The sequence below is a fragment of the Filicampus tigris genome, chromosome 5 (genome assembly GCF_054856515.1).
Source record: "Filicampus tigris isolate MCC_2025a chromosome 5, RoL_Ftig_1.0, whole genome shotgun sequence".
Lineage (NCBI taxonomy): Eukaryota > Metazoa > Chordata > Actinopteri > Syngnathiformes > Syngnathidae > Filicampus > Filicampus tigris.
This window is the reverse complement of record NC_141221.1, coordinates 26,837,931-26,860,090: the sequence shown is the minus strand read 5'-3', so window position 1 is coordinate 26,860,090 and position 22,160 is coordinate 26,837,931. Positions and strand designations below refer to the sequence as shown.

At 40.2% G+C, this 22,160-nt stretch overlaps 1 protein-coding gene across 7 annotated transcripts in view; it reads left to right on the top strand.

Annotated features, from left to right (window-relative positions):
- The window catches only part of golga1 (golgin A1), a 46,341-nt gene that overhangs the window by 18,893 nt on the left and 5,288 nt on the right, over positions 1–22,160 (top strand). For 4 of the 7 annotated variants that reach the window (XM_086030862.1, XM_086030861.1, XM_086030860.1 and 1 more), the window contains 16 exons: positions 686–783; positions 8,208–8,240; positions 8,348–8,476; positions 9,193–9,362; positions 14,007–14,118; positions 14,211–14,294; positions 14,452–14,577; positions 14,682–14,777; positions 16,434–16,529; positions 16,868–16,963; positions 17,406–17,546; positions 19,584–19,658; positions 19,765–19,854; positions 19,934–20,036; positions 21,212–21,372; positions 21,852–22,010. In XM_086030862.1, the coding sequence (XP_085886988.1) occupies positions 686–783; positions 8,208–8,240; positions 8,348–8,476; positions 9,193–9,362; positions 14,007–14,118; positions 14,211–14,294; positions 14,452–14,577; positions 14,682–14,777; positions 16,434–16,529; positions 16,868–16,963; positions 17,406–17,546; positions 19,584–19,658; positions 19,765–19,854; positions 19,934–20,036; positions 21,212–21,372; positions 21,852–22,010 (1,769 nt within the window). Of the gene's footprint in view, positions 1–685; positions 784–2,889; positions 7,192–7,224; positions 8,111–8,207; positions 8,241–8,347; positions 8,477–9,192; positions 9,363–14,006; positions 14,119–14,210; positions 14,295–14,451; positions 14,578–14,681; positions 14,778–16,433; positions 16,530–16,867; positions 16,964–17,405; positions 17,547–19,583; positions 19,659–19,764; positions 19,855–19,933; positions 20,037–21,211; positions 21,373–21,851; positions 22,011–22,160 lie in introns of those variants that run through there. The other 3 variants (XM_086030863.1, XM_086030866.1, XM_086030865.1) reach the window with 3 other exon arrangements.

Here is a 22,160-nt window from a genome sequence, read left to right as displayed (position 1 = left end):
ATGTATGTACCGGTATGTATGTATGTATAATATACATATAGGGACATATTCTAAAAAACTTATTCTATTCACGTGTTAACCGTGCATATCAGATATCCTGTTATATTTCATTTGCAAAAATAGAATCATTTTGCCTCAGATATTTCACATTGCTGTAATCGTTACATCGTCTATAATCACTAGTGTATGAAAGAAACTCTGTTCAAGGAGTTTCTGCATTATTGGGATCGATCTAACATCAGTATTTTCTTTTCACACAATCAAAATAATTACCCCAACTTTTCAGTGGGACCACAGCTTTTCTCATTGTGCTTTCCCCCCACCATATGATACTGACTTAACTCTATTCACCACATAAAGTACCAGTACCTGGTTGTTTCAGGTGACTGTCATGAGTGTCCAAATCATTACACCTCATGATTGTACAACATATTGCCAGTCTACTGTCAACAATAAAACAGGCCAGGATCAAGTGTGGAGAAAGCATGTATGGCATTTGTCAGCCTTTGCTTTGGATTGTGTCACAGCCTAATACTTTCACTTTGCAAATAAAGGAACAGTTTTTGTTTTTGGCAGTTGCCGCTTTAGATTGACTTCCTAATTGCAGTCAACTATGTGTTTGTTTCTTTCTTTCTATTTATTTGTGCCCTTTGTTTTTTTTTTTTATCTCACCTTTTCTGCCTAGCTTCCATAAAAAAACTTCAAGAGCAGAATGAATTTCACCAGGCTAACAGAGCCAAAATGGCAGAGGGGATGACTCTAGCACTGGACAAAAAGGACCAGGTAAATGTTAATCTGACCTGTACTTACAAACATACACTGCGGTGGAATAGTATTTGCAATCCCTGATTTCAGATATGTCTAATATATGTTTTTTGTTGCATATTTATTACTTAAATGTTTAAGATCACCAAACTAATGAAAATCTCACAAAGACAACACAATTCAACATGAAAATAAAAATGTAATTCCTAAATGATTGTTTATTTGTTAAGGGAAAACGAGACCAAACCAAACAAGTGAAATCAAGTGTTTGCGATAACTGGTGATGAGTCTTTAGCAAGGAATTTTGGCCAATACCAAGGCCAGGTGCACACGCAAAGACAATCAGATTGTTTTTGTTTTTGCCCATTCACGACCAAGGATGTCAAATTCATGCCAATCTAATGTTTTATAAGATTGTCCTATAAAATCATCTTTTATTCTGAGGTACAGAGAACAGAACAGAGTCTTTATGTGTGTGGTGTTCTGTGTTGAGATTATTGGAGCAGACCATAGACAATACAATTTTTTAATCTGTCACATTCATGAATGCAATTTTTTAATCTGTCACAGATTAAAAACTCCTTTAGGATATGAAAAAAAATCTTATTTTTGTACCAGGCCTAAGTAATATTGGAGGATTTTGGATTGATTACCCATTTAAGGTCATTCCACAGCATCTCATCCAGATACCCAGATAGTCAAAGTCTGAACTTTGACTTTTGCCACTCCAAAACCTTCGTTGCAGGACACTGAAAAAAGATCCTTTGGTTCCATTGGATTTACTTATTTCAGACATGTACATTGGTTGCGCATGATTAAAATGTGTTAAACTAACATCATTTTAATATTTTTGAGGAAAAGAGTAGACAATTAAGTCAATTGACCACATTTGCAGCTGAAGGTTAAAGAGTAAGTCAACCCAAACATATTTTTTCCCAGAATATGTTCTATGCAGACCCACTAGTTGAAATACGGCATTCTGATTAATATTGCATGTGTGGAATATAAATTAAGTAGCAAAATGCACCCACTTTTAGCCAGCTCAGGGGGAGGCCATTTTGTCACTTCTGTCGACTGAAGATGACGTCAAAGTTGCTCAGGGCTCAGATAACAACCAATCACGGCTCGCCTGTTTTCTGAAGCTGAGCCATGATTGGTCCTTATGTGAGCCCTGAACAACTTCAATGTCATCTTCAGTCAACAGAAGTAACAAAATGGCCTCTCCCTGAGCTAGCTAAAAACAGGTGGATTCCTCATGTTCACAAACGCAATATTAATCAGAATGACTCGTTTAGAGTAGTGGGCCTGCATTGAACATATTCTGGTAAAAATATGTTTGGGTTGACTTAACCTTTAAGTTCTTTTTTTTTTTCAGCGTATGCCTTTTTTTCCACCATTTAATGGTGGAGTTGCTGGTATGTTGCAGATTGTTGTCTTGCTACATAACCCAAGAGCGCTCAAGCTTGAGGGCAGAAACTGATGGCTGTACTTTTGCCTTGAGCATTTTCTGACAGCAGAATAAATGTTTCTATTAATCACAGTGTTCCTAGTCCTGAAGAAGCAAAGCATGCCCAGACCATCAGACTGCCACCACCATGTTTGACTGCTGGCATTATTTAATATTTTAATGTATTATTTTTATTTTAGGTCAGGAGTGCACATAAATGGTGCGTCAGCACGCAAGACCACAGAAAGCCAGAGATGGGCGTTCCGTCTATCTGACGGACCGGTCCGTTTATCCGTCAATGACGGACGCCCGTTTTGCTGACGGTTGACGTACGACGGGAAAAATCTAAAATAAACGGGTAAAGCATAGACGGAAACCCCTTCTTTTAGTCCGCCATCCATCTTCAGTCCGTCATTAATCTATTTTTCACGGAAGGCTTCGATGGCCATGCCGACCGCGGGGAGGAAAATAATGAGTTGTTGTTGCTTGCGGGACAGATTTGAATGAGGGACCAGGAGCAGGGTTGTGAGCAAGCCTGCATATCACAGTGAGTCACTATTTCTGTTCAAATATCGGCCAGTGAGGGATTTGTTTTCTTTTGATTGGTTGATTGATTGCTAATGTGATTGGCAGCTAATGCGGGATGGGTGGGACATTGGGGGCGCAAAAAAGGAGGACCACGCTGGCTACAGTGACTCCCGCAATTACATCGCCTTGACAGATGCAGACTTCGCATCCGACATTATCAAGCTTCAAAAGAGAGATTGCCGCGCTTTCAAGTCTCCCACGTAAAGTTGAAACACTCTCAAGTTTAACAGTGTTGTGCCACGAGTCACTCTTGCTCTTGATGTGGCTGATCGAGGTAAGACAAGTACGCCGTTCTCTCCCAATAGCCGCGCTAATTAACGTAATAAAACTCAATATTCAGACAGATGGGTCGTGCAATGGTGCTGAATACTTTTATTTAAGATAACCTAGGTGATTTGAGGCGTGGGTTGTGTTGTGTTGTGTTGTGTTGTGTTGTAATCACTGGGTGACATTTGGGGACGTTGTAGTGAAAGTTTGGATGGAGGGCCGTTTAAAAGTAGAGGCCTATAGACGGGTACTATTTTTTTCCCCACGGAAAAAAAAGGCAAATGCCGGACGCCGGTAGGGTACCCACGCTGCAGACGGATGACGAATAATGGACGCTCAATTTTTAGTAAAATTGCTCTGCTGAAAACATTTATGTGCACACCAGATTCAACTATGTCAGAGTGCTTTTGCGTATTGAACACCTCAATTAGATCGACTTAGCTCCGGTCAAAGTCAAGTTAGTCACCACGATTGCTTCTGAGGGAAAACTTAAAAATAAAAGACGTTTAAGGCATTGCTTTCCATGTATAGTAATACTTGTTCAGAGTTCATTGTGAGATTCTGCCCCAAGTGGAGGAGTTTAAGTATTATGGTGTCTGGTTGGTGTCTTTGTTCTCAAGTGAGGGAAGGATGGATGGAGCGAAATATTGACATGCCGATTGGTGCAGTGCCGACAGTGATGGAGACTCTGCATAAGTCAGTCGTCTTCAAGAAATAGCTGAGCCCAGAGGGCAAAATTGAGGGAAAGTTATCAATTTAAGTCAATCTAAACTCCCACCCTCACCTGTAAATCGTGACCAAAAGACTGAGATCACAAATACAAGTACCGGTAGATGAAATTAGCTTTCTCCACAGGGTGTCTGGGGTCATCCGTGAAAGGGTGAGAAACTCTGTTATCGAGTAGGGGTTCAGAGTAGAGCCGTTATTCCTCAGCATCGAGAGGAGGCAGTTGAGGTGGCTAGAGAATCTGATAAGGATGTCTTCCTAGATGCCTTCTGTGAGGTGACCTCACTGAGAGGTGGCCTCTGGAAAAGACGCGACAAATGCTGGAGAGACCGGCTACCGGCTGGCTTGTGAATGTGTCAGGATCTCCTGGAAAAGATGGACAAAGATTTGTTTCCAGCTCGGGAGAAGGAAGTTTGGGCTGATTAACCCATTAAGGCCTAAAGCGCCTCGCTCAACATCTACCCAAAACCCAAGGGCGACTATAGAATCATCCTCTTAAATGTGAGGTTCTCCCAGAAATTCAGCACCTTAAATGTGAGGTTCTCCCAGAAATTCAACACCCACAAAATATTTGATATCTCAGCCCCTGTAGCAGAAACAGAATTCCAAAAGAATTGGAGCATTTATTTAGACATGTGGCTTTCACAAAGGCCCGAGTTTATTATTATTTACTGTTTCAATCGAAGATGTCAAAATAAAGTGTTAGTGCACTGAGAAGAGAAGCACTGTGGTAATTGTCGTAGTATTGGATGTCGCTTGAATCCCGACGCCCAATACTGCGACATGGTGTCAGAAGCGGAGTGGCGGTGGGAATTAATCACCGGGGAGTGAATGTAAGCCCTCTGGTAGTGAAAAATGGGGTTTTGGGACTGAAAAATGTTGCAGTTGGAAGCAAGAGCTAGCTCACAGGCTACGCAGCCTCCTGTGCAAACGCCCCAGGAACTTAAGAAGAGACTGCCTTGTCGTGGGACTGAGGGACACTAACTTGGCTGAAAGACTGCAGATGGACAAGGATTTGACGCTGGAAAAAGCAGTCAATCAATCCCAGCAGTAAGAAGTCATCAAAAGGCAACAAAGTGACATCAGAGGCGAAAATAAAATGGAAATAGATGCTTTGACAGCGAAATACAAGAAACACGCATCCAATGTACAAGCCCTCGAGTTAACCAAAACCTTCAATAAAGACCAGAACAACATTCGAGATACCTTGCTACAGATGTGATAAAACTCCTGCACATGGCAAAGGACAATGCCCAACAAAAGACGTGATTTGCCCTACATGTGGTCAACGGGGACATTACAGTAAAGTATGTAAATCTGTTAAAGCTGTGCATGTGACAGAAACAGAGAAGTGTAATGACACACCCAGGTTCCTTAGTTCTGTAGATGCAGGTTCAGATCATTGGTATGCAGACGTTACTTTCAGAAACCACAAGGTCAAATTTAAAATAGACACTGGCATTGATGTGTCGGTAATCCCTGCCCAGATGTACTTCTGTGCAAACCAAATGTGTCAGAGTTGTGTAAACCATTGTTTGGACCAGGGGTACTCCGTTCAATGTATTGGGCACTTGCAAAGAAACATTGGGTAAAGGTGAACGCGAAATAATAGAAAATGTGTATGTTATCAAAGATTTGCACATCACTTTGTTAAATAGACCAGCAAGCGTAAAGCTAAACCTTGGGTCTCGGGCTGATAGTATAGACATGAAAGTTTTGTCATTTTTGACATGAAAGAATGAGAAATACCCAAAGTTGTGTCGAGGTTTGGGTTTAATGCAGCAACCTTATGTAATTAAGTAGAGGCCAGACGCTAAACCTTTTTCCCTGGCCACACCTAGACGGGTCCCTATTCCTTTACTGGGAAAAGTGAAACATGAATTGGAAAGAATGGAGTCTATGGGAGTGATCAGCAAAGTTGAAGAGCCAACAGAATGGTGCGCAGGTATGGTCTCAGTACCAACCAAAAATAAGTCAAGTGCGTATTTGTGTGGACCTCACTCACCTACCTCAACGAAGTGGTGTGCAGAGAAAAGTACACTTTGCCGTCAGTTGAACAGACACTTGAATCCCTAGCTGGAGCAAAACTGTTCAGTAAGTTGGAGGCAAACAGAGGCTTTTGGCAGGTTCCATCGTCAACCCAGTCGGCACACTACACAACGTTCAATTCCCCCTTTTGTAAGTTGACAATTCAATAGACTTCCCTTTGGAATTGCCTCAGCCTCATAACACTTTCAACAGAAAATGTCACTGATCCTCAATGGGCTGCCAGCTGCTGTTTGTCACATGAACGACATTTATATTTGGGGTCAGGAGCACAATACCAGACTTCACACAGTGCTTACCAAACTACAAGAGGCAGTTGTTATACGAAACAAGAAGAAATGTGAACTGAGCAAGTGCGAGGTAAAGTTACTTGGACACATTTTGTCTGCAGATGGAGTCCAACTAGACCCTAACAGAATCCAGACATGGTATTCCAGAACTTTTCTACAGTGATAATGGACCTCAGTTCTGGAGCCAACAGTTCAAAGACCTTGCTGCAGCATATGTTTTCAAACATGTAACCACATCACAAAGCAATGGTGAGGCTGAGCGTCATGTCCAGACAGTTGAAATAATCCTGAGGAAAGCAAAAGACCCATATCTTGCACTTTTAGCTTATCATGCGACCCCATTGGATAGCAGATTGTTGATGGGACGCATCAACATCATTTACTTGTTCCCAGCCTGCCAGACAAGGCCACGGTGGAGTCTAGAGAGCGAGAGGGAGAGGAGATTTAAAGGACAGTCTTATGTACAACAGGAGACATCGTGTGAGAGATCTTCCTCAACTTTCACCAGGACAACCGATGTGGATCAAGGATACCAAAAGTGAAGGGAGAATCATCTCATCCACACCCCACTCAAATGTAGTGGAGAGTCCTTCAGGAGCCATCGGGAAGAACAGGCATTATCTACTGCCACTGCCTGAAATCCCTACACTCAATACTACAACAGTCAGAGCTGGGCAGAACGCTCCCTCCCTCCATCCCGGACCGACGCCCATTTTTGGGGCGGAGGACGGGGGGGACACGTTTGAAGAAAAAGGGGCGGACTAAGTGCGTGTGATATGGTCGCGAGGCGGCCAAAGTTCATCTCAACCTACTCGTCGAAAGGCTTCTTTCGGCTTCTTTATACTCCTGCGCCGCGCACACGTCACGAATTTTTGCTGCATATCCAACGCCGTGTGCATTCTCTCTCGTGATTGGTCCGTTATGTCACATGTTGTGATGATATACAGTCTACCCCGGCTCGGCCCGGCAATTTATTTGTTGCCATGGAGGAGAGGATCCACCACGCACCTTGTTGCTGCTGCGAAGCAAACTAGTTTGACAGCGGCGTGGGTGTTACGTCACGTATGTATGTGTGTAAAGAAGCTACACACTCATGTAACACCTTCGCCGCCACCTTCCATATCAATTTCGTAATACAATTAAATTCATCGTCTAGTCATCTAGGTCCCTTTGTTGTTGCAGGCACAAGAACCATTGTTGTCGCTGTCTTTTTGCCCGTTGCTCGACAGTAAAAACGCCGACCGGACCGATAATTTTTATGAATAAGGGCGGAGGGACGAGGCCGGAAGGGTAGGTCACTGACGGAGGATGGACCGGCAAAAAAGGTTTAAGTGCCCAGCTCTGACGACAGTAGTTACTATCCTCTATTCTGTTACAAAGCCGTCGATATCATCGTCTTCAAACATATATCCTAACCATATATCACGTTTTTGACTAGTTCCACTGGTTCAAAGTCCACAAGCGCGTCTTCTATATCACTGCCATGACTTATTTCAGAGTTCCTGCGATCGTCTACGCGTCCACCATTACTGCTTGAAAAAAATTCTGTGACATACTACGAGGAGTCACATTACTGTCATGTGTTTATTCTGATGAATTTCATTGGCTAAGAAACCAAGAATTGGATTAAAAAAAGAAAATTACGTAAACACTCTCCCGGCTTTAAGGGTAGAAAGACGCAACAGCGCTCCCGGCTTTAGTGGTAGAAGCGCGGTTATGCGCTGCCAGCCTTAATGGGTTAAAGGTCAGATCAGTTATGAATTTTTTGAGACTTTGGGATGGACATGCGCGGTCACAGTTCAAAGGTTCTGTCTGGGTGAGGCCACTGAAATGGAACATTGCGTTCCAAAAACTCAATTTTTAAGTTTGAAGAAGGGGAATTTAAAATCTTTGTGATGTATTCAAATTGGCTTGATGATCTGAAACACTGAAGTAGGATAAAAATGCAAAAAAAAAAATTCTAATAATTATACCAGGAAAGGTGTGGATACTTTTTCACGGCACTTTAATTACATACATAGCTATAGTCACATTATTGTGGTCTGACTTGATCATTGTTGTCTGTACTTTACCCACAGGAATGGATTCAGAAGTTGGCTGTTGTGGAAAAGGTAAGCACTGTGTTGTGATCATCATGTATCATCATTTTTTGAATATTTCATAGTTCACTTCATCATTTGCAAGATTAGAAAATTCAACCTGCATGTGTTCGTTTTAGGAGAAGACTGCCTTATCAGCAAAACTGGATGAGATGATGGAGCAAAGTTTGACACTCTTCCAGAAGAGGGATGATATGGATGAAATGGAGGGCTTCCAGCAACAGGAACTTGCTAAGGTCAAACACATGGTATGTACTCAGGGCTCTACACTAACTTTTGCACCGGTAGCACTGGTGCGACCAACTTCTGATTTATTTTGCATTTGTGGAAGATAGGTTAAACAGCAAAATGCACGAGTTTTTAGCTATCTCTGGGGGCGGCCATTTTGTCTGTAGTCGACTGAAAATGACATCACAACTGCTCACATCAACCAATCACGGCTTACCTGTTTTCTGAATCTGAGCCGTGATTGGTCGTGATTGGACGCCATCTGGAGGCATAATATGCTCATTCTTTGAAATTGTCTAAGCTTGGGTTTTTGTAGTAGGTACCATATATTCTATTGCTCTGAGCTGGTGCTTTTCAAGGTGGAAATGTCCTCCGAAATTGTGACTTTTTAAAGATGAAGGAATCCCTACTTCAGCCAAGTATGTGGTGTGCCGACCATTATTTTCAGGAACAAGAAAAGCCTAGTGGTGCGCCAGGCCTATAAAGCACTAGGGAAACCCTTTATACGTATATATTTATGGATATATGTATTTATAACATTGTCCCATGCACATTCCAACTGTAATGTTGCTGACAATTTTAAAAATGAAAACATTTTGATAAATTGTTATTGAAGTGAATTTCTATATGTTGGCATATAATGACAATTTTGTTTTTGTAATTGCAAGTGCCGACTTTACTGGTATAGGCTTGAACCTAATATTGCTAGTTTGTGATAGTCTACTGTGTCTACCAGTTGCTGAGAAAGGAAGAACAGCTTGGCCAGCGTGAGCGTGACCTCCAGCAGCAGGAGGCTGAACTTCATTCTGCGAAGCAAAGGCTTTCCGAAACTCAGGGGAAACTTCAAGCTTTACAAAAGCAACATGAGGAGAGCTCCAGATTCACAGCTGAGCTGGAAATAGAACGGTAAATAGGCCATTTTTTTATTTTGCCAATCACTTTTTTGTTTTAAGTCATGAATTCACCATAGGAGGAGTGTAGTAGTTCACGTGGCTGCTTTTCACTCATCCAGCATAGGATCACTCAGTGGTTGTAGATGTGGTTTAGAGTCTTAGTGTTTCTGTCTCTATTATGTTTGGCTGGAGACCAACTCAGGTTCTTGTCTGTAATATATATGAGTAAAGTTAAGGGTCACCTACCGTTTTAAAACTGAGAGCTTCTTCTTGTATACTAATTAACACACTGATGAGATTACAATTTTGCTCAAATTACCTTTAATATTATGATTAAATGTTATTATTAATAATTAGTGATACTCTTATGTGAAGAAATTTATCATGTTAATGATTTCTCACGGTAATTAGAAAACCGATAAATATCAGTATGCAAGAATTTATTTCCTTAAATCTCTGCCAGTGTTTACATTTTCAAATGATCACTTCAACCACATTCCTAGAAAATCACAATGTCCCATCACTGGTGATCTATTTTTAAAACAGGCTCGCGGGCTCCTAATGTCGTCCTTGGGGGCTACCACGTTGCTGACCCTTGAGCTATGTCCATCTTCAAATATAGAGCTGAAGCATAATTAAATCATTTAGTCGAAAATCAGAATCATCATTGAAATACAGACTCTTAAAATTGTAAATGGATGAATCAAAAGTCTAAACATTTGGCATCAAACACACTATTTGTAAATCTTACCAAAAATCCCAAAATTTATGTGCATTAGTGAAGCTAGTGAAGTGAAGTGAAGAGAAAACCCACGCAGGCACAGGGAGAACATGCAAACGCCACACAGGAAGGCCTGAGTCCGGATTCGAACCCTGGACCTCTGTACTGTGAGGCCGATGTGAGAACCAGTCACCCACCGTGCTGCCCAATTCAATAATCATAAAAAATGTATATGCCACATTTCAGAATCTGTAATTTATTGTTTTTATTGATTGGTAAATAAATGACTGTTTAATGATTGGTAAATAAATTACAGATTCTGAAATTTCCAAAAAAAAAAATCTGATTAGATTATTTGAATCATAAACATTGGTTTGGATATGTATGTTGCAGGGGTGTGCATCGCTGCAATAAAAGACGATTGGAGATACGAGACAATAAATTCAAAGAGGGTTAGGTGTTAAAGTGGAACTAATCAATTCAGTTTTATTCAGTGGGATTAGGATTTGAGTTGATATATTATGGTTCAGTACGAGGGTATATGATAGATGAGTTTATTATTGTCATTTTACCTTCAGTACATATGAATGAACTTGTTAGTGCTGTAAATATGGCAATTTTCTCCAATAAAAGACGATTCGAATCGTTGGGCAGTTCCTTTGACCTCATGATTCTCATTTACTCTGACGTGCACTGTGAGCTGTACGGTCTTATATAGACAGGCGTGTTCCTTATCTAATCAAGTCCAATCAGTTTAAGATAAGAATGCCTTTAATGATCCCCCAGTGGGGAAATTTTCAATTTTTAATTACCAATAAACACAGCTGGACTACAATAAAGGAGCAGAACCATCTCAAGGAGGATCAGAAGAAATGGCCAGCATGTGAGTTAGATATGAAGGTTGCTGCAAACGGTCTCAATAATTATGACCATATGATATTTCAGTTTTCTTTACTAATAAATTTGCAAACTTGTTAAATTTTTGGCAAATGGCTGCAATGGCACGGAAAATCAAAAATTTCAAGGGGTCTGAATACTTTCCATACCCACTGTATAAAAGCTCACGATATTGTAAAAAAACATGAGCTGATATTAAAATCCTAATTATACTTTGGCAAAAAAATTGATATTTTAAAGTCGCCATAAACAACGCAAACAAAATGGCTCTGTAGTGCCACCAAGAGTAGGAAAACAAAATAGAATTCCAGCCCGTTTGACCTAGGCCTGCGAAAATTGGCTGGCACGTGTAGCACCCCGTGATGTACAAAAATGTCCATTGCAGCCATAGTCTAAAGTGTACAGGAAGTGAGCTATGAATTTTTGAATGTCCAATTTTGGACCATTTTTGCATGTTTACAGGGTGCATACTTTTGCGCCCATGTCCCGGAGAATTATTCCAATTGACTTCAAACTTCGGCTATATCCTCTTAAGACCTGGGGCAACAACTGGGAATTTTTTTTTGAGTTTTTTCGATAAACTATATGACGGGGGCGGGGCATAAAATTTGGGGTAAATTTTTTCCTTTGCCATACAGGAGAAAAACCTTAATAACTCCCCTGCACATGCTCCAAAAAAATCCCAAACTTCACCTGTACGTAAAGAGTCGCAACCTGAAGACATCTATATGATAATATTCCATTATACCTATAGCGCCACCTAGTGGCGACAAAAATTGTCATTTTTCACATTTCTATTTACTGCACAGAGCCCGTTGAACGAATCCGACTGAAAATTTGTCAGAAAAGCCTCAAGACATTGATCTTGCTCTACGCCAAATATTGTGACTTTTCGGCGAAGGGCGTGGCCTTGACGGTGCCGCAAAATTCTGATTTTTAACTTGACTCAGATCATCCAAACTTCTCGAATTTTTTCATATTTGATGATAGCCAAGAGCTGAAGACATCTACAAACTTATTTTTCATCATAGTGGTAGCCCCACCTAGTGGCTGAAGGAAATGTATGTTTATTTCTTTGATATTTTCCTCCTCGCAGGTTAACCAGGTCAACCTCAGAATTGCTCGGAAGACTCTGTAGACCTTCCGGATGTTAAAATATGATAGCTGGGATTTATCTCGAAGCCATATGCTAAACCAAACAGGAAGTCGGCCATTTTGAATTAAGTTTAAAGTATGAATTTGCTCTGATTACAATAACTTCTGTAACTTGACCCACATGATAATTTCTTCTGAAACCCTACTAACATTTGATAAAAGTCAAAGCCTGAAGACATCTCCGAACTTATTTTTCATCGTAGTGATAGCGCCACTTACTGGCTAAAGGAAGTACATGTTTTATTCTTTGATTTTTTCCTCCTCGCAGGTTAACCAGGTCAACCTCAGAATTGCTCGCAAGACTCTGTAGACCTTCCGGATGTTAAAATATGATAGTTGGGATTTTTCATAAAAAGCCATGGCAAACGGGCAGTTTGCAAATAAAACTACGCAGATTTTGACGGTCTAAACATGCATGAAATCTCACGAAACTTTGCACACACATCAGGCCTGGTGAAATCATCTTTTTTTTTTGTTTTAAGTAGCAATTGTTTAAAAAATGGCTCGCTAGCGCCCCCTAGAATTTTTTTTTAAATGAGCCCCGGTTGTACGTTTCACCTATATCTATGAAAATTTGGTGGTATATCTAACAGGTCAAGACCTACAAAAAAGTCTCTTGGAGCTATGTGCTAAACCTAACAGGAAGTCCGCCATTTTGAATTTACTTTACAATTCGGCGACTTTAAACTTTAAAAGCAGCTGTAATGTGATCCACATGATAATATCGTGTCCAAATTTCACACATTTGATGAGAGTCTACACCTGAACACATCTACGAATGTTTCATCATAATGGGAGCGCCACCTACTGGCTAAATTAAGTACATGTTTTATTCTTTCATGTTTCTCTCCTGGCAGGTTAGCCAGATCTCCCTCATATTTGCTCGGAAGAGTGTTTAGGCCTTCATGATGTTATCACACGTTTGAGATTTTTCGCAAAAAGGTGCCATGGTAACGCAGTTTGCCATTAACACAATGGTGATTTTGAGAATGTAAATATGCACGAAAACTCATGAAACTTTGCACACATAGAAGGCCTGATAAATTAATCAATAATTAATTATTCAATTGTGCAATCTTTCAAAGATGGCTCGCTACCGCCCCCTAGAAAATGTTTAAAAAGTGGCTGCGGTTGCACGCTTCACCAACATGTTCGAAAATTTGCGAGTATATAAAACAGAAAACCTACAAAAATGTCTCTTAGTGCCATATATTAAACCGAAGAGGAAGTCCGCCATTTTGAATTTACTTTGAAGTTTGGACTCACCTTGACTACAAAAGCTGCTGTAATTTTATCCACTTGATAATTTAGATAATTCAATTCCGATGTGCGAGCATCCCGACGTGCCGGTACCCCGACGTTGCCAGGGCTGGTAGGGCCCTTTATAGCTGCTTGCAGCTCTAGTTATATATTAGTTCATAATATAATTATATTATAGTTCCAGCAGTACAGTTATCATTAACCTTGATGTATATAAATGACCTTCAATGACCAAACACCTAATAATGAGGCACTTGCTTGCTAATGCACACACACATTGATTCGGGTCAATTTGTGGAGGAACAAATGTGTTATGTTCCTCTTCATCTGGTGATTACTGTCGGTCTTAAACATCTATCCATCCATTATTGGTGGCAAAATTGCATGAAATTAAACTGCACATTTTAACTAACCATCAGAGGGTGCTGGAACTGCACAAATGGAAAACAACTTGGGCTTTTAAACAGATTTGATGCTTTTAATATTGTGGCAATTTTAATATCGCAATATCACGATATTGCCGAGATTGTGACATCCCTAGTATCGATATATTTTAAGTTTAGCGATTCAGTTTGGTTCGATGTTACACCCCTAGTATCTTATAACAAAACTGGATTTGTGCAGAGAGGAACTGCTGCTGCTCAGAGAAGAGGCAGATAAGAAAATTGATGATTTGGAGGGACAAAACCAAAAGCTACAGTTGGTAATCCAGCAGGTTTCAGCTGACTTGCAGAAGGTCAGTCTAAATGTGTGAAGTCTTTTTGAGTTTTAACGGTTATTTATTATGGAATAGCTCACTTACAACACAAAACTCTGTTTTTCTTTCAGTCACAGAGTATGGTGTCCTCTTCTGAGTGCTCCCTCCAGGATCTTCAGACTGAACATAATGCTCTGAAGTTAAAACAACAAAAGGTCAAAGAACAAACGAATATGCTTATTAAAACAACTTCAGGTCATTGCTGAAGTGATTGTGTTACTTAGCTCTTGATGCAACAGCTTTTAATTGAATAGGTTGACTGTAATAATATACTCTATTGTAAGTTTGAAAATTATTTTTTAAATTCATTAGGCTGCTGTGACAGAGGAGGACAAGGAGCGCATGTTTGGGGAACTTCAGAAGAAAGTGAACTTCTTAGAGAGGCAATTGCAAGGAAACCTGAGCCAGGACGACCATCTACTTGAGCTTCTCCAGGAGGTGAATTAATGAAGGCAATTTACGTAATTTCCCTTACAGCATCAATGAAGTCTAGCGATCTGTCTGGGGAAGCCCATTGATTATTTGTGGTTTTGATTATGCAGAGGACCAGTCTTGAGCAAAGACTGGAAGAGGCCAGAACAGAACTACTAGAATTCCGGACAAAGCATGCTGAGACAGTCAACTCCTTGGAGGCACAGGTGCTCACCAAATTCTATGGTTCACACGCCTCTCTTCTTCACTTTAGTACTATGCAAATATATTGCTGTAAGTATACTCGGTCCATTGTAGGTACAGTACACACAGAAAAATCCTAAATTGATAAGGACTTCTCAAAATAGTTTACAAGGAATTGAGGAAGTCTACTCCAGAATTGAGGGTCCATGACGCCACTGCACCACTTTACTGAAAAAACAGTGAATTTATTGTTGTAGCAATGCAACCTCAACCGCCCCCCCACCCCACCCCCAACCATCAAATCATTTTTATTTTCTTGATGTGCCCAAATGCATTTGAGATAATAATATCTGTGATAAAATATCAATAAACGTTCTTGTCACAGCCCATACCAAAAGGCAAATAATCTTGTGACACAAAATTATTCAATCAAATTTCCAATTGTGGTAATTTGACCTCATTCCAAAAAGACTTTTAAAAGAAGTGTGTGGCCGTGCCAAAACTTTAAACGCGATACACTGGCAGATTTTGCAAGTGACCGTCTACCAGTCTACTTTTTTGGGGTAAAATATTTCCATACATTTGTAGCGTAGCTGCACTGTGACAGGTGTTAAAGAAGGAAGTCAACCCAAACATATTTTTCCTGGATATGTTCTATGCAGGCCCACTAGTTGAAACAAGGCATTCTGATTAATATTATGTTTGTGGAATATGAGAAATTCACCGCTTTTTAGCTATCTCAGGGGGCGGCCATTTTGTACTGTCGACCGAAAATGACATCACAGTTGCTCATTCATGGCTCAGCTTCAGAAAACAAGTGATCTGTGATTGGTCGTTACCTGAGCCCTGAGCAACTTTGATGCCATTTTCAGTCGACAGAAGTGACAAAATGGCTGCCCCCTGAGATGGCTAAAAGCGGGTACATTTTGCTGCTTAATTTATTTTCCACAAATGGAATATTAAACAGAATGCCTTGTTTCAACTAGTGGGCCTGCATAGAACATATTATGGAAAAAAATATGTTTGGCTTGACTTACTCTTTAAAACACAATGCCATAAAGAGACATAACTGCCTGTGTTATCCTACAACTTTTATTCTGAACACATTTGTTGCTAGTACACTGCTGTTGTCCATGCATTTTGGACAAAACATTTTAGCAACAAAGATGGAGCTTCACTTTGTGGTGCTGCCCTCATTCCTCCCTGCCAGTCCCGTGGTTCCTGTGGTATGAATGTAAAGACTAGCGGCAATCGTAATAGCAGAAGCTAGCACGGCTTACCACTAGTCGCATCCAAAACCATCTTATTTTTGTGCTCTCTCACCCATGCAGTCATATGAAGACTGTGTTGCTTTGTTTTCAGGATATTCTCTGCTCTATAGAGTGTTGTATTCCTGTATTTCACCAGTGATATCAGAGTTGAAAGTCCTCTCTAAATTGACCAATTTGAAGACGAGATTCCAAAACACATGATGTGCAATGAGTTCACTTCAAGCTTACAACAATGATGCTGATGCAGAGTAGTCAAGTTGACTCGTTGACTAATCAGTTCAATCCCTGCCAGAAGCAACTCCGGGCTTAAGACTGTCAGTGGATGGGTTTTGGGGGCACTGGGCGGAAATCTGACCCACACTGTCTACCTGAAAGCTCACTAAATGTTTTTTGTCTGTCTGATTTCAGGTGTCCAAAATGACGTGCTGCATTACAGAGCTGCAAACACTTCTCCGACATAAAGATGAATCCTCAAGGTCCTACCGAGAGAGAACAGATGCACAAGTGAGCAAGGCCATCCACAAAAAATACCCAACACACTTTAGGTTTTATCACTTTCGTTGAATTGTGTGCTGTCAGTATAAAGCTTCCATCTGTAATTACTGGATGATTTCCATATGTTGTAAAAAAGTGTTGCACATTTTAGTTTTAAAATGCTATTGAAATCTGGGATTTACAGTAAAGTGCATAATCATGAGTCATCAACCTGCTTTCAAAAAAATAAGGCAAAAAAACCTTCAGCTCCACCAGATCCCCTATATGTATACATTCTGTTGAACTGCATCATATAGTTTGTTAAAATGTTGCATTCAATGGTATGATTCTGCTGCTTTCTTTTTCAGATAGCAACCTTGGAGCAGCAAGTCCAAGCAGGTTGTGATCGACTTAGGAGTGCACAGCAGCAGATTGAAGTGAAAGAGCAGCAGACAGAAAAAATGGTTAGTTCCCATTCTAGAAAGTAAAGAATGTCATATACATACTGATCTTAATTTTGTAAATTTGTGAAATGAATTAAGTACTAATACATACATGATTTTTCAGCATCCAGATGGTTTGACTTGGCTCACAAGCTGGAATCAAACTCTACTAATAAATATATTATGACAATATGAAAAATGTTGAAGAAATTGAGATGGGAAAGCTTATCATGTGTGTGTGTATACATGACAAAGATGCTTCTACTTCTAAAATAAGAATTTCAGAAGGAGGCAAATACTATTTCATGGCACTGTGGTCTTGACTCTTTGTGTTTGTTTGTTTTTATCATATCTTTGGCAAGGGACTTTCCTATGAGGGATCCTAAGTAAATATTATAAAAGAGACATTTACCTCTTTAGTTGTAGTCATTTTACAAATCAAGTGATGCATTTTGTTTTTCAGCAAGGAGAATGGAGTGCAGAGAAGGCCTTTTTGGATCAGCAGTTGTGTTTGTTGCAGCAGCAGAGTCTAGAGAAGGAAAACAGCCTGGTGGAGACAATCACTGCTTTACAAACAGATAAACGTACAATGCAAGACACAATGGTAGGCTCTTGAAAGTTCTCAAAAGGGTTCGGTTGTCAATGAGCTCTTTGCACATAATCCTCCTGCCTTGCTGAAATACGGCTCGATTTTTTTTGGTTGGGAAAATGTAAACGCTCTCCAAAGCACCAAGTAGCAAATAAGAGATGCTTTAATGTGGTTGTCCCCAACCTTTTATCCGTCACGGAACCAGTTCATGGTTTTCGCGAACCAGCATCCGTTTGCCGACTGCAGGGACTGGAATGGGGGATTTTTATCGTACGATCTCGTCGATTTTTACCACAATTTTTCTTTACGTTGTTTTTAAATTGCCAGTTTTGTAGCATCTTTACTGAAAGGAAAAACAACCTTATAATGTATACATTCTGTTCCATTTTAGTTCTTTATATTTTTTTCTAATCTAATAATGATCAATGATTTAATTATGAAAGTGGTTGAATTTGTATTTCCTCTTCAAATGTGTGGGCAAGAATTGGCGAGGCATTGAGCATAGTTGGTGCATGCACTCGCACAAGAGATGTTGCTGTTTGTCTTTCTATAGCCAATAAACGTGTTATATCCAGAGGTGGGTAGAGTAGCCAAAAATTGTACTCAAGTAAAAGTACTGTTACTTCAGAATAATATGACTCAAGTAGAAGTAAAAAGTAGTCATCCAAATAATTACTTGAGTAAAAGTTAAAAAGTACTTGGTGACGAAAATACAAAATCATCTTCAGGCAAATTAAGTCCATCCAATCAATAAAATGAACAACTTAAAAGAACTTAAAATAATCTTAAAGTAAATTCAAGTAGTACTTTAAACAAGGGCGGCATGGCGGTTGACTGGTTAGCACGTCCGCCTCACAGTTCAGAGGTCGTGGGTTCGATCCCGGCTCCGGCCTCCCTGTGTGGAGTTTGCATGTTCTCCCCGTGCCTGCGTGGGTTTTCTCCGGGTACCGCCCGATAACACGAGAAGTTTGACAGCACTAATATATATATATGTATATATGTATATGTATATATGTATATATATATATATATATATGCATATATAGAGATCAAACAAACGCATCCGCCTTTCATGCTTTTCTATTATCTCTTGCTTTGTTTGTATGGACAAAAAAAAAGATTTTCTCGTTTTCTTCTTTTCCTCATTTCTAATTCACGTAAAACTATCGGAAGACGTCATGGCCCGAGGGGCGAATGACGAGGACGCTGCATCTATCTATCTATCTATTTACCTATATATCCACACACATAGAGACATACGGAAGAGGTCCCTCTTAGCCAAGGGGATGCCAGGAAGATGCTAGGCTAGCCAATGGCAGAGCAGCTATGAGTATGTTGCGTTCAGGAAACTCCGGAGCTGCGAGTAGCAGCCCATATTGCGAGTATCACCCCATACTTTTACATTTCGTATCCTCAAATTTGTTTCGTAACTAGCGTTTCGTAACTTGAAAATTTCGTATGAACCACGTTCGTAAATAGAGGTACCACTGTATAATTTAGATTTAGGGTTTATGTTGTCGAAACTTGCACGATAAAGTGTGAATTGAAAACATTGTAGTTTCCACAGGTTTTTCTCGGTTATACAGTGCAAATGGAGCGAAAGGTCTTTACTTTGAAGGTTAATTTATTGCCTACACCCCTACATTTTCTTCCAACACCCCTAAAATTTTACTTTGTACATATAGAGATTAGAGATATGTTGTACTTTATTAATCTCTGGAGCGAAATAGAATCTTAAAAAATTGCCCTTGTTCTCAAAAACATCTGTATCGCATCAGTGGGCAGATTCATAGTCCGTTTTCCTTGTTTGTTGCTGAAGATTTGTTTTTATTTGGGAGTGGGATTAGTCATTTTTTTGACCAGCCACAATAGTATCAGATTGAATGGGGGCAAAAGGGATTTATGAGATTACAAAACTGAGTTCTCATGGTCCATCTGTCGGTCAAGGTTTTGTTCCGATGCAGATTCTTGGAGCTGTGATCTTTTTATGTATCATATGAGAACCACGATAAGCAGGAAGCTAAATCCTTCCCATCACTTTTCTTGCTCTAGGCTGACCTAGAGAGGCAACGAAACCAGGCAAATGTCACACTGAGACAGCAGATGGAAGAGTTGGAACAGTGCAAGGTCATAGATACTAATGCTCGGAACTCCTATTGTCTAGTGCTTATTTATTTATTTGTAAAATGCACTTTATAATTGAATATAAAAAAATGCTCCCACTCCATTGCAGGTGGAATTGGACGGCAGGCAGACAGTTAGCACAGAAATCGCCAAAGCTCTCGAAGAAAGCAGGCGACTGAGAGAGGAACTACAAACACAGGTCTGTTAGCATCATGTTCCCGTGTGTAGCGTGTGTTTGTTGTATGAAATGTGGAGCATTATTCTGTGCTTGAGTTTAGGTTGAAGTGTTAAACACAACGCTTGAGAGATCACAACAGGAATTGTCAACTGCCAGTGAGAAGCTAATGTTGAGAGAAAAAGACACCCAAAGGTTACGTGAAGGTACATACACACACTTTCAGTCCATTAAAGCAAACCATCACATTTCCATGTTTAATTACTTCAATTTAGTGAACCTTAATTAGTCGGGATACACGATAATTATCGACCCAATAATTATCGGGCAGATAATCGGAGTTATGACATCATACCAATAGATCTGCTAATGTTAAAAATAGCTCACATTAAAAAAAAATTTTTTTTAAATCCAAGAATAAAGGCGAAAATTCAACTTTGCTGTCGGTGCGCTCCTTAGCCTTTGAATATTTCTTTCCTCCAGGTGTGCACGTGTGTGGTAGCTCTAAATTTAAATAATGAATACATTATCAGTTATCATTGTTTCAAATTGCACCACCTACCTACACTCTTCCTTTAAGGACGGGAGCGTATATCGGCGTTTCTACCCCTACAGCCGGGAGCCCTGTTGCGTCTTTCTACCCTTAAAGCCGGGAGAGCCTATACGTCATTTTCTATTTATTATTTAATTCTCGGTCTCTTAACCAATGAAATGCAACAGAATATACACGTGACGGTGTCATAAGCCGGTGGAGGATGTACCGGAAACCTTTTGAGTTATAATGGCGGACGACGCGGTCACAGGAGCTCTGAAATTAATAACGACAGTGATATAGACGACGCGCTTGTGGACTTTGAACCAGTAGAACCAGTCGAAGGTGATATATGGTTACGATATATGTTTGTAGACAATGACAATATCGACGTCTTTGTAACAGAAAAGAGGATGGTAACTACCACTCAATTTTTTTTAATTAAAAGTAGTGCTTTAATTGAAACAGTAAAGATGAATAAACTCGGGCCTGTGTGAATGCCACGTCTAAGGTCTCAAATTTTTTTGGAATGATGTTTCTATCTGCTACAGGGGCTAAGATATCAATTGTTTTGTAGGATTTTAATTTCTGGGAAAACTTCAGGTTTTCAAGGGTAATTCCAAAGACGGCCTTAGGTTTTGGGGTGCTGTTGAAAAACTGCAACTCTTAAGGTCATTATCATCCCAGTAAAGGCTGGCATGCTGTTGTTCTGCCCATTTCTTCATTGTTTTTTTCTTGAATTCATCTACCACGAATGGATGGTAATGGCAATTGATTTTTTTCAGTTCACCATGTTCACCGGTGCAATGATACATTTTGTCTCATACACTGTTTAAAAACCTGTTACAGAAGTGCAGAGTAGGCAGGCATCACTGGTCCAGCTGCAGGACGAATTTGAGCTGCTGCAGGTCCAACGGGAGCAGATTGAACTGGACAAAGACTCCCAGCTAGCTCACCTGAGAGAAGAGCTACTCAGCCAGACCCAACAGCAAGACTCTTGCCAGGCTCGGGTTAGTCCCACGCATTAAATTCATTGTACTTAATTCACATTCCTGCATATCGCCTGAGACTCCCAACCAGGTGCGGAGCACATCCAGGCTCACCCAGATTGACAGACTGCCCACTCAGTGAGATTCATCAAAAAAGATACTTTTACATTTTTTGTAAATTGTTATTCAATTATTTTTGAATTTGTGTTTTGTTGTGTTTTTTATTTTTCTTGAATATTAAGAATGGCATAATTGTGCTTGTCTAAGGAAGATCTGAACTTCATATTATTCAGTTTGTCATTTTATTTGAATATACGATGTGTCGGGACAGGAGGATTGTGCTCAGTGAGAGAAATATTCAGGCCAACCGTGATTTTTCCTGGCCCACCCATTAGCCACGTTCTGGCTCCGCCCCTGCTCCCAACAAGTAAAAATGAAACATTTAGTTGCTTACAGTTTCCCGGATGCCCATATTTGTGTGCATGTTGATTTGTTTCCAGATCTCATATTTAGAAGTGGAGGTAGAGACCCTGACAGAGCAGCTTCACAGGCCTGCAGTACGCAAGGAGGACCACAACGGCAGCGTGACAGTTGATGATCTAGATCACATTCAGATGGTTAACAAAGAGCTCGAGCAGCAGCTCACTGACAAGAACAGGGTAGGATATTTTTCTTTGTAGTGCAATCGCTACTTATTAAAGTTTCAAAAGGAAATACAAGCTTAGTTGGGGCTTGGCGATAATTCAATATAAATATACATCGCAATAGATATATTACCAATATCAAACGTCTCTGAAGAAGGCGAATGC